Source organism: Gymnoscopelus braueri, assembly GCF_963280865.1.
Source record: "Gymnoscopelus braueri genome assembly, chromosome: 10".
NCBI classification, from domain to species: Eukaryota; Metazoa; Chordata; class Actinopteri; order Myctophiformes; family Myctophidae; genus Gymnoscopelus; species Gymnoscopelus braueri.
In genome coordinates this window covers 15,431,244-15,444,174 of record NC_137611.1, presented here as the reverse complement: position 1 = coordinate 15,444,174, position 12,931 = coordinate 15,431,244, and the positions used below count along the sequence as shown (strand labels likewise).

The 12,931-nt window shown below is 42.7% G+C and overlaps 2 protein-coding genes across 4 annotated transcripts in view; both read right to left on the bottom strand.

Moving 5' to 3' along the window:
- The window catches only part of mpz (myelin protein zero), a 32,165-nt gene extending 23,178 nt beyond the window's left edge, over positions 1–8,987 (bottom strand). For all 3 annotated transcript variants that reach the window (XM_080441021.1, XM_080441020.1, XM_080441022.1), the window contains exons 1-2: positions 8,679–8,987; positions 1,637–1,803 (exon numbers count right to left, since the gene is read on the bottom strand). In XM_080441021.1, coding sequence (XP_080297147.1) covers positions 1,637–1,803; positions 8,679–8,724 — 213 coding nt within the window. In that variant the 5' untranslated portion in view covers positions 8,725–8,987. The remainder of the gene's footprint in view (positions 1–1,636; positions 1,804–8,678) is intronic.
- Positions 1–12,931, bottom strand: part of lig1 (ligase I, DNA, ATP-dependent) — a 228,321-nt gene that overhangs the window by 77,279 nt on the left and 138,111 nt on the right. The window lies entirely within an intron of this gene.

Below are 12,931 nucleotides of genomic sequence, written 5' to 3'. Positions count from 1 at the left end.
CAATTTTCAGTTCAATTCGGTTCAGTACAGGGAAAAAAAAATGGGGTTCCGGTTGTCGTTGCATTGTTTTTGTTCCCCACATAATGTGAATTAATTCGTTTCGCTAGTCATGCTACGAGGTAGAATAAAAGATGGACGTACCAAACGATTATTATACCAAAAGAAACTAAACGATTATACAAAAGTAAATATTTAAACTATGGGGAATCATTTTAGAGGTCAGTGGTGGAAAAAGTACTCAAATTCTTTACTTAAGTAAAAGTACCAATACTGCAGTATAGAAATACTCTGTTACAAGTAAAAGTCCAGAATTCAAAATTTACTTGAGTAAAAGTACAAATGTATTGCCATCAAAATGTACTTAGAGTACAAAAGTAAAAGTACTAAAATGTTTGAAAATAGCAGATCTACAAGCTCACAACGCGTCGCATCGCGACGCGTTGTGAGCTTGTAGATCGGCTATTTTCAAATAGCCTATGTATAATATAAGTTCTAAAGTGGTGAATGTATGTTTCATAATATCATAATTTATATCTGAAAAGTAACTAGTAACTAAAGTTTTCAAATAATTGTAGTGGAGTAAAAGTACAATATTTGCCTCTGAGATGTAGTGGAGTAGAAGTAAAAGTAATAAAGAAACACTCAAGTAAAGTCAAGATACCTCAAAATTGTAATTAAGTACAGTACTTAAGTAAATATACTTAGTTACTTTCCACCACTGTTAGAGGTGCACAATCACCGAAAATGCCACTGATCCCAGGCTATAGGCAACCAACATATGGGCAGCAGGTTGAAAGTGGTTACTCTGACACATTTTACTGAGATGTCACAGTAGGAGTGTGTACACTATATATGTCAGCGATATTACATGAGTATTTATTCTATAGCATTACAGACAGAGTTGCTGTTTTGGACCTGCATGTTGCTTCTATTTGTGTTTGTTGCCTACAGTATACTGCGGTGATTCTCAATCTTTTTCATTTCAAGGACCCCCAGTTTGATATGCATTAGGCCACGGACCCCAATTTGATAGCATATTTTATCTCTGTACATACTGTAGGACCCCAATCTACACAGTAAAAAGGTTTTTGTTTTGTTTTGTTTTTCTCTGAGAGTGTGAAAATGGAACTTTCAGAATTATAGAGTTAAGGTCCTTACACACCGGGGCGAATTCTTCATGCGAATAAATACGTTTTTTTTTTTAACCTTATAAAGTCAATGCAAGCGTCCACATCAGTTTCGCGAAGCGAAAAAGCGTCTTTTAATTATTCGGAACGAGTCCGAAATGTGCGTATATTCGCATATTCGCCGGTGTGTAAGGACCTTTAGACCTTAAGGGTCCATTTGGGGCCTAAGTAACTAGTATCCATCATCTCAAGGGCCTCTGGGGGTCCATGGACCCCATGTTGAGACCCAATAATATACTGTATTTAAAAATGACAGAGATGTAGAGCATGTGTATCCTACTGTAAATACCTAAAGCGTGTGTGTGTGAGAGAAGCGCATGCACACACACTGCTTACACTAAGTAAGCAGTGTATTTGCATGTGTATGTGTGTGCGTGAGCGTGTGTGTGTGTGTGTGTGTGTGTGTGTGTGTGTGTGTGTGTGTGTGTGTGTGTGTGTGTGTAAATTACAGAGATGCTGTCTCTGGAGCCGTCAGGTCTGTATGTCCAGGAGAAGGTCACATCCTCTGAGGTCCAGCGCCAGGAGAAGAAGGAGCAGGACAGTCTGATTTCAGAGCCCACCAGGGCATGACGCTCCCAGCCTGTGTAGATGACGATACCCTGGGACTGCTCCGGTACTGTAACAACATGCAGGCAACATGGTTAATACATAGAACTACAACACTATGGAACATGGTCAATACATAGAACTACAACACCATGCAGAGAACATGGTCAATACATAGAACTACAACACCATGCAGAGAACATGGTCAATACATAGAACTACAACACTATGTCAGGGAACATGGTCAATACATAGAACTACAACACTATGTCAGGGAACATGGTCAATACATAGAACTACAACACTATGTCAGGGAACATGGTCAATACCTAGAACTACAACAACATGTCAGAAAACATGGTCAGTTCTACAATACATAGAACTACAATAACATGGTCAATACATAGAACTACAACACCATGCTTAATACATAGAACTACAACACCATGCAGAGAACATGGTCAATACATAGAACTACAACACTATGCAGGGAACATGGTCAATACCTAGAACTACAACAACATGTCAGAGAACATGCTTAATACATAGAACTACAACACTATACGAGGGAACATGGTCAATACATAGAACTACAACAACATGCTTAATACATAGAACTACAACACTATGCCAGAGAACAGGGTCAATACATAGAACTACAACACTATGCCAAGGAACATGCTTAATTCATAGAACTACAACACTATGCCAGGGAACATGCTTAATACATAGAACTACAACACTATGCAGTGAACATGCTTAATACATAGAACTGCAACACTATGCCAGTGAACATGCTTAATACATAGAACTACAACACTATGCAGTGAACATGCTTAATACATAGAACTACCACACTATGTCAGTGCACATGCTTAATACATAGAACTATAACACTATGCCAGGGAACATGCTTGCTTAATACATAGAACTACAACACTATGCCAGGGAACATGCTTAATACATAGAACTACAAAACTATGGCAGGGAACATGCTTAATACATAGAACTACAACACTATGCCAGTGAACATGCTTAATACATAGAACTACAACACCAAGCCAGGGAACATGCTTAATACACAGAACTACAACACTGTGCCAGGGAACATGCTTAATACATAGAACTACAACACTATGCCAGGGAACATGCTTAATACATAGAACTACAACACTATGCCAGGGAACATGCTTAATACATAGAACTACAAAACTATGGCAGGGAACATGCTTAATACATAGAACTACAACACTATGCCAGTGAACATGCTTAATACATAGAACTACAACACCAAGCCAGGGAACATGCTTAATACACAGAACTACAACACTATGCCAGGGAACATGCTTAATACATAGAACTACAACACTATGCCAGAGAACATGGTCAATACATAGAACTACAACACCATGCTTAATACATAGAACTACAACACCATGCAGAGAACATGGTCAATACATAGAACTACAACACTATGCAGGGAACATGGTCAATACCTAGAACTACAACAACATGTCAGAGAACATGCTTAATACATAGAACTACAACACTATACGAGGGAACATGGTCAATACATAGAACTACAACAACATGCTTAATACATAGAACTACAACACTATGCCAGAGAACAGGGTCAATACATAGAACTACAACACTATGCCAAGGAACATGCTTAATTCATAGAACTACAACACTATGCCAGGGAACATGCTTAATACATAGAACTACAACACTATGCAGTGAACATGCTTAATACATAGAACTGCAACACTATGCCAGTGAACATGCTTAATACATAGAACTACAACACTATGCAGTGAACATGCTTAATACATAGAACTACCACACTATGTCAGTGCACATGCTTAATACATAGAACTATAACACTATGCCAGGGAACATGCTTGCTTAATACATAGAACTACAACACTATGCCAGGGAACATGCTTAATACATAGAACTACAAAACTATGGCAGGGAACATGCTTAATACATAGAACTACAACACTATGCCAGTGAACATGCTTAATACATAGAACTACAACACCAAGCCAGGGAACATGCTTAATACACAGAACTACAACACTGTGCCAGGGAACATGCTTAATACATAGAACTACAACACTATGCCAGGGAACATGCTTAATACATAGAACTACAACACTATGCCAGGGAACATGCTTAATACATAGAACTACAAAACTATGGCAGGGAACATGCTTAATACATAGAACTACAACACTATGCCAGTGAACATGCTTAATACATAGAACTACAACACCAAGCCAGGGAACATGCTTAATACACAGAACTACAACACTATGCCAGGGAACATGCTTAATACATAGAACTACAACACTATGCCAGGGAACATGCTTAATACATAGAACTACAACACTATGCCAGGGAACATGCTTAATACATAGAACTACAACACTATGCCAGTGAACATGCTTAATACATAAAACTACAACACCAAGCCAGGGAACATGCTTAATACACAGAACTACAACACTATGCCAGGGAACATGCTTAATACATAGAACTACAACACTATGCCAGGGAACATGCTTAATACATATAACTACAACACCAACTCAGGGAACATGCTTAATACATATAACTGCAACACCATGCAGTGAACAACAGGCTTAACACAGAACTGCAACACTATGCCACTGCCAGGGAACATGCTTAATACATACTGTAGAACTGCAACACTATGCCAGTGAACATGCTTAATACATACACTGCATGCATGCATATTCAGAGAGGGTGCTATGCAGTATTGCATGCATAGACATACTGTACACAGGGGGTGGTATGTAGTACTGTATGCGCACACGCACACGCACACTAGGGCTGGGTATTTCCCACAACCTCACGATCGATACGTATCACGATACAGAGGCCACGATACGATATGTATCACGATACGCGTTGATTTTGAATAATGACCACGAGTCCTACACAATTTACTTTAGCAGAGTCCTAGACCACCGACTGCTGATGTGTTGACCAATATATTGTTAGAAAATGTAAAGTTTCCAAATCAATTTGAAAAAATGTACTGATAACATTTAAACAAAAAGCAAGGAAATAAATACAAATAAATGTAAATAATGTTTTCATGGATAAATGCAAAATATGCCATCGTGTAAATCGTCACTGTCGGACAGAAACTGATGCTGATGTACTGATGCACACACAGCATTTCCGTATTTGCCGTATCGATATGGTAGCCTCAGTATCGATACGATTATCGGCCAGGAATACGATCTCAAGTGAGCTCAAGTTTTTGCAACTCACAAGGAGCATGTGGTCCAATCTTTTTTCGCTGCACGACATTGCACATACTGCATAGTTCTTAAGTGGTTAATTTGGGCCAGATTACATTTGCCAACACACACAATGCATGCAGCAAAATGTATGGAATTATGATTAATAATGTCCTTATGAACCACATCCATCGTGGATCAAAACATCTGTTGTCCGTTAACCAGTGAAAAGGCAGCTAATTAGCCCATTGTGTTGGGTTTGATCAAGTCCCTCCTGGTTCACACTCAAACCCAGCACAGCAGCTACACAACGCACATATCTCTGCTCTTCACAGTAATTAAAGCAATTAAAATGAGCCATCCATATTATTGTTGCCATCAACACACCAATGATTTATTATACGTTATAAAAGCATATATGACTTAATCCATATGACTAATTACATTATAATATGTTATTTCAATCGCTCATTGCGATCTAATTGCATTTGTCGCGGGCGTCGAATGAGGAATGGAGGGATTTAATTATATCTCAGTTTAACACGTTGCGTTTAATTTATCATTCTTCCAGAACACCCGTTCACCACCCCCCCCCCCCCCCCCGTCTCCCCATCTCCCGACAAACATACCTAACCTTAACCCCTTGGGGGAATACCACTCATTTTCAACATTGAACTATGTCTTTAATACACCTTAGAGCTGCTGTGTGGAAATAAGAAAAAAGTCCCCCCCCCCCTTCTATGTTGCCTAGAACTGGATAATTGATTGAGGTCATGTGATCAGTGACATACGCAGGGTGTACTTTTGGCTGAGGGGGCGGAGCCAAAAGCACACCCTGCGTATGTCACTGACCACATGACCTCAATCAATTATCCAAGGTGTATTAAAAACATAGTTCAATGTTGAAAATGAGTGGTATTCCCCTTTAAACATGACCCTCATTCACCTCCATCCATCACGATGGCTAGATCTACAAAACATGCAGCAGAGAACAATGGACCATTTTCTGTCTCTATCCTTGTGGGGACGTGTGTCTCACAAAGAGAACACACAACACTGGTGGGCAAGTAAGCACACACGCGCACGCACACACGCACGCACACACACACACACACACACACACACACGGAGCACAGCATAATAACGGTGCATTCAGACTTTATTGCCACATCAGCAACAAATGCAGATGCGCTGGGTAAATAATTTTCCGCGGTGTATTAGTGTTCGCTGTGTAAGACGTCAAAGAAGATCATCAGTTTCTCTATTAATATGGATTACACAGTACGTCGGCTTAATCAAGAACAGCACACCGTGTTGTGCTCGGATAATATCTAACGATCAATGTGAATTTTTCTATTTGGGTTGGGGGGGGGGGGATAAATCTATATTTTTTACTCGCCTGGAAAATACAGTCAGCATCTTAAACAACGACCAAATCTCCAAGGAGGCTAGAAGGGCCCCTCTAATATTTACTATTACAACAACAACAACAAAAAACACAATTTCTGTGTTACTCCATTCCGCTGGAAAATGTGTTAATGTGCTACAGCGAGAGTGGCAATGCAGTCCCCCAACGATGTCAACATCAACGACACGCGTCCCCGGCGTGTTTAAAAGCTCATTCCACCTCCTTCACATCCGGAGAGAGGAAAAGTTCACGCTTACAGCAAACATCCTTCAGGCTCTAAAGCGCTACTTAGTTCAGGACAACCCCGTGGGAGAAGAAAACATGTCAATGAAATTGCCCTCGACATTTTTAATTAAACTTATTCACAAAGCTGTGAATATCATGACAGGACGGGGGAGAGAGAGAGAGGGAGAGAGAGAGAGAGAGCTCTCCACTGGAGAGAGAAACCTCCGCCAACAACAGTCTCACGTTGAGCCCGACGACAATAACGTTGACGCCGTGTGACTTGTGTTGCAGCAACGCTCGCTTTGACAACACCGTCTAGCGGGCGTACAAAGGGACACGTCGGTCACATCCAGTGTATTCGCATCCCAAAGCTAAATTGGTACCACAGGGCTCCTCTCAGATCAAAGTAACAGCCAATAAAGTCATAGAAAACCTTAAAAAGAAAAGCTTGAGCATGAAAACCTCTCCTGACTTGGCTGCCTGCGTGTGTGTGTGTGTGTGTGTGTGTGTGTGTGTGTGTGTGTGTGTGTGTGTGTGTGTGTGTGTGTGTGTGTGTGTGTATTAAAGCAACCATTTCTCCATCTCTAACGCTTTCATCAGCGAGTTGAAGGAAAGCGCCGAGGAGGCGTTGACCTCGTTTCAATCAGGCCCATCATAATCATCAGGTGCGGCTCGTAGATGTTTCGCAGACAACACACACAATAGGCTCTATGCACAGCAGCCATATTGTGAAGACATTCACAGGTGTTACAAATGATACTAATGAAGGCTCTGTTCCATTTAGTGTAGCACAGTGGTTCTCAGATTGTTCAATTTCCACGACCCCCATAACTCTGAGAGTGTACAAATGGAACCAAATGGTCCATTTGGTTCCATTTGTACACTCTCAGAGTTACACACTCGTAAGAGGCCATTTGGAAACCCCTTAAGGAACCATGAGGGTCCCTGGACCCAAATTTTAGAGCCACTTGGTGTAGCAGAGTGTTTCCAGTGAGCCAGCATGCACAATATCAGCACCCTGACTCTGTTTGACCAGAATGGAACAGAGCCTTCATTAGTATCATTGGCAACACCTGTGAATGTCTTCACAATATGGCTGCTGTGCATAGAGCCTATGCTCATCAAAGTCTTCACCTTCCTATCATCCCATCCTTCAACCTCTCGCTCGACACGAGAAGACGATGAAACGCCAACACCGGGGTCGAGAAATCGCAAAGGCAGCTGCAAGGGCTACTCTTTGAGTCCTTGCCAAGATAAAGAAAAACCCAAAGCATCCTTAAAGGTTTTTTTATTTTTTAGAATCTAAACCTTTAAGCTGCTTTTTACATCCACACCCCTGAAACTTTATATCAGTGGTTCTCAAAGTCAGGGGGTCCAGGGACCCTCATGAGTTTCCTTGAGGGGGGTTCCCAAATGGAGCCCGTACAGGGTCTGCAACTCTGAGAGGATTCAAATGGAAGCAAATGGACCCGTAAAAGCAGTGGTTTTCAACCACCAGTGGTCCTTGAGGGGGTTCCAGATGGTCCCCATGCAGCTAAAAGATGGATAGTTAGGGAACCAGATGGACCCTTATAGATCTGTAACTCTACGGGTCCATTTGGTTTCCACTTGCATGACTTAATTAAGAAGTTTATACAATTAGAGAATATAGAATAATCGTAACTTTGATAAAAGTTTGCCTGTTATCTCTCTACCACATTAATACAGCATTGATGGAATTGTGGAGGTAATATTATATCCAACAATAACAAAATATTCAAAGTTTTGGGTCTGAGAGGCTACATCTCATCAAATGATGGTCCGTGCCTCTAAATGCCAACTAAATAATGGTCCTTGATATGAAAGAGGTTGAAAACCACTGCCGTAAAAAGGGTCCATTTGCTTCCATTTTAATAGAGTTATGGTTGGTCCTTTAAATAATTTAAAAAAAAAGTTTGAGAACCACTGCTTTTAGATGATAAAGGAACACTTCTGGTGTTCCTCTATCATCACCACCTATATCACCTGTTTGTATATATATATATATTTCTTTACCTATTCCAAGAAGGACGACCGACGCTAGCGCCAAAAACGTCAGCATGGTGGCTGGCTTCTATGCAAGGAGCCTCTTCGGCCGAGAGGGGATGATGATGGCGAGGATGAGGAGGAGGACTGCTGCGGGACCTCACAGGACGCCGTGGAGCCGAAGAAGTGAAGAGAGAGAGTCCCAACCTTTTGAAAAAGGGCAAGCGAGGGAGAAGGAGGAAAAAAGGGAAAGGGAAAAAGAGAGAGAGAGAAAAAGAGAGAGCGCCGGGAGATAGGTCCGGCGAGCGGGTGCCAGGACAGAGCAGAGAGAGGGGCTTGAACACTGGACAACAATAACAACAGAACCCCCACTGTGCCTGTGGTTTATACCCAGCCACACCCCTCCAGGCCACACCCCTCCCGTCACCCCTGATGCCCTCTCTCTCTCACCCTATCTCTCTCTCTCTCTCTCTCTCTCTCTCATTCCTCCACCCGTCCGTCTTCCACGCCTCTCCGTTTATCAACGTCGGTCGACACGAATTACACAAATTATCACAATTAACACGAAAAAAAAGAGAAAACGTTGGGAGAGACTCAATGCAAAAAGGCAAGACTCAATGCCGAATTAATTCGGTAAACAAAGGGACAACTTTGAGGGGAACCGGGCAGAAATCGACGCAATGCGATGAATTCAATGAGTTCGACTACAGTTTGTCCCATGGTGGCGGCCATGACCTTGATGACCTCTGGAGCCAGTTGCACCACCTCACACTAAGTAACAGAGGTGGACAGTAACTGAGTACATTTAATTGCGTACTGTACTTAAGTACATATTCTGAGGATCTGTACTTTACTTGACTATTAGATTTCTTTGATACTTATTACTCTTACTCGAGTAAATTTCCAAGACAAATATTTTACTTTTACTCGAGTAAATTTCTAGGAAGGCTAAAAAGTACTAGTTACTTTTAGGTTTGCTGGTTCCTCAAAAGCTGGCTGGCTCCTCGCAAAAAAAAGTCTACAACGTGAACTAGTGTGTTGATACTTATTATTCTGGCAAAAAACGAATTGAGTTTTGCTGAACATATTGCTTTGTGCTAATAAAATACACACCAACAGCATCTGGGGCAAAAGCCACCTCAGGGTTAGGGTCAGGAACAGCGGGACCAGCTGTTAACAGAAAAATAAATAATAATAATAATGCTGGGAAGTGGGCCCCAAACAGATCCCCTGGACACAAACATACAAAGTACACTTAGCTCTATGCATGCGTGATGAGAGATCAGACTGGACAACACAGTCTCACTACCTAGAAGTCACATGTTGACTTTTGTGCAGAACCCCTTCCAGTCACAATGTGACTTCCCAGCATTATTATTTTCTTTTTTGTCCGAGTTGGAATCCTGACCCTGTTTCCCGTCGGAAGACTGTTCCTCCTTACTTAAGTATTTTTAAAAGCTTTTTAAAAGCCATTTAAGCTATAAGTAGGCTAAATTTGAACTTAGCTTAGGATAAAGTTATAGGCCATTTAAGCTATAACTAGGCTAAGTTTGAACTTAGTGTGAGGTGGTGCTGGTGGCCTGATTCATACTTGGTTGCATGCTGGTGTGTCGTGCATCGAAAACGGCAGATCTACAAGCTCACAACGTGTTGCAGCGTGACCCTGCTGTCTGTTCGGGGTGGCAAAGCTTGACTGATGCACGCAACTTAAGTACAAATCGAGGGTTACAGGAGAGAACGCCAAGAACACCAAGAATGCCACCCGCCACTTCTGTGATCACAACTTGTGTGTAAATATTACATGGAAGGTGTGGGAGGTGTTAGAGGTGTCTGTGGCACCACGTGTCTGTTTGCCATGTGTGTTTACATGATGGGAGGGGAGGGGTGGGGGGGACCATAGCTTGACCCCGTCAAGCCAGGGTCAACACAGCCCCTTAGCCCCTCGTTCGCCTGGCCCTGCACTTTTACCCCGGGCGGCTGAGGCCATGCAGGCCATGCAGGGAGCCTTAAAACAAAGCCTTGAGTCTTCGCACCCGATGCCTTTCTTCTCTCTCCTCCCTCACTCTGGATTCCTGTCGTTTGCTGACGTCTGGCTCTCCCGGAGACAATGGGGTGAGAGGGGGCCAGGGGCCGACTGGTGTCTGTGGCTTCTGTCAATGGAGCTTTCTTCCTCTCCTGACCTCTCCTTCGTCTCCCTCTCTCCCCTCCATCTCTGTCTCTCTCTCTCTCTCTCGTTCTCTCCACCCTCCCTCGCAGACAAAGCTGTGTATTCACGCCGAGGCGCCCACTCCTCTCTTTTCCAGTAATATTGGAAGAGAGAGAGAGAGAGAGAGAGAGAGAGAGAGAGAGAGAGAGAGAGAGAGAGAGAGAGAGAGAGAGAGAGAGAGAGAGAGAGAGCTAGTGGGGAGAGTCCTGCTATATATAGATGGGTTGATATGAGGACAAGCTTAGAGACAAGGTCTCCAAAGCACGCCGGTTACCAAACACAGACCCAGACGCAGAGCGAGGGAGGGAGGGAGGGAACAAGCGATAGAGAGAGACATGGAGATAGAGAGATAGATAGAGAGTAAACGGGAGAACCTAGAGGACGGGGAGTTTCTGCGAAAGCCCCATTTTCTGGGGGACTTCGTTCCATCATTTTGTCACCCGTTATAAATATGCATTTATTTAGCTGCTGGAGCCGTAATGGTGAATACGCTCGTAGATTAATGGTCTGTAATGTTCCCCTGGCTACAGTAAACACTCCAGTTTGAGTTCCATTTATTCTCATCTCCCAATGTGAGCTATATTTATCATGACTTAACGTTCTGGCTTTGGGTCCCCGTCGAGGATGCTGTAGCCTAACACGCAGGCGCCACCTGACTAAATCTACCCCCCCGCCCTCTCGCTTTTAATTAGTCTTCCAGCTTAACCCATTAAGACCGGGAACACATCTGTCATTTTAGATTTGAACCACTTTAACCATTATTTTATACTTTGGCTATTCAAAAGTAGCCGGCCGCGCTATTTTTGAAAAATCATGAACATTTTGCAAAACTTTGAATATATATATGTTTTTAAGTGAACATTTGTAACTCAAATCTTTGCTTCTGCGGGTCCCTGCAACTAAATATGTTGAGATGGGGGTCCGCGGCCAAATGCATATAATTTTGGGGGTCCTTCAAATGAAAAAGTTTGAGCACCACTGATATTATAGCAACGTAAGTGTTTCAGAAAAGTGTTAAGATTTAGAAGACATTTGTAGAATCCCCAGAAGCAAAGATTTGAGTAAAAAAAAAAAAAGATTTTCATGATTTTTCACAAACTAGCAGATCTACAAGCTCACAGTGCGGCACTCGGTGCCACGCTATGAGCTTGTATATCTGCTATTTTTTAAATCTAAAGTGATAGAGATGCGTTCCCGGATTGAATGGGTTAATTTGTACTTGATCTAACCTGTGTTTTTTTTTTTTTTGCTACCGTTGAGATTAGTGAAATTTTCCTGCAAAAGAGAGAAACCCCCCTGTGCAACAGGAATGCTGCTGCGTTTCACCTTTAGTTACAGACTAAACCACAGCACGGGACCGTCTTAACGGCTTCGTGATAAACCGGCGAGCCCCTCATTCATCTTCCTCCCTCAAATAACCCACTGATGGATCAGCGGAACAAGCAACGACCATCTGCCAAGTCGTTGGCGGGCCGTCAACTGTCTAAGCTTTGGCTAGGACTCCCCTAAATTGCGACATCCTTAACGATTATGGCAGATCCTGCCTTCAGGCCCCCCCCCCCCCCCCCCCCAGAGAGAAACAGGGGGATTCTTTATGAGCTTGGCAGGTGCGAGGAAAGTGGGCAGGCGCCCAAGAAACGGCCCAGGCAGCCACCAAACCGAGTGACAGTGGGGTTCTCTGCATGTGTGGCTGCAGCGTTTTGGCAGGCAGAGAGCTGGATCAGATAGATATAGAGAGAGACTGAGAGAGAGAGCGAGGCCCTCGTTCCCTCCGCCGCCAATGATGCGGCACCAGTAATAATGTAGGGGAGAGAAAAGAGAGAGATGATCGGCTGCTAAATTATCCCATTAAGACCGGGAACGCATCTGTGCGTCATTTTTAGATTTCCTTGGCTATTCAAAAATAGCAGATATACAAGCTCATAGCGCGGCACCAAGTGTCACGCTATGAGCTTGTAGATCTGCTATTTTTTTTTAATCATCAACATTTGTGCAAATCTTTGAATATATATATATTTTTTAAGCGAATATTTGTAACTCAAATCTTTGCTTCTGGGGGATTCTAAATGTCTTCTAA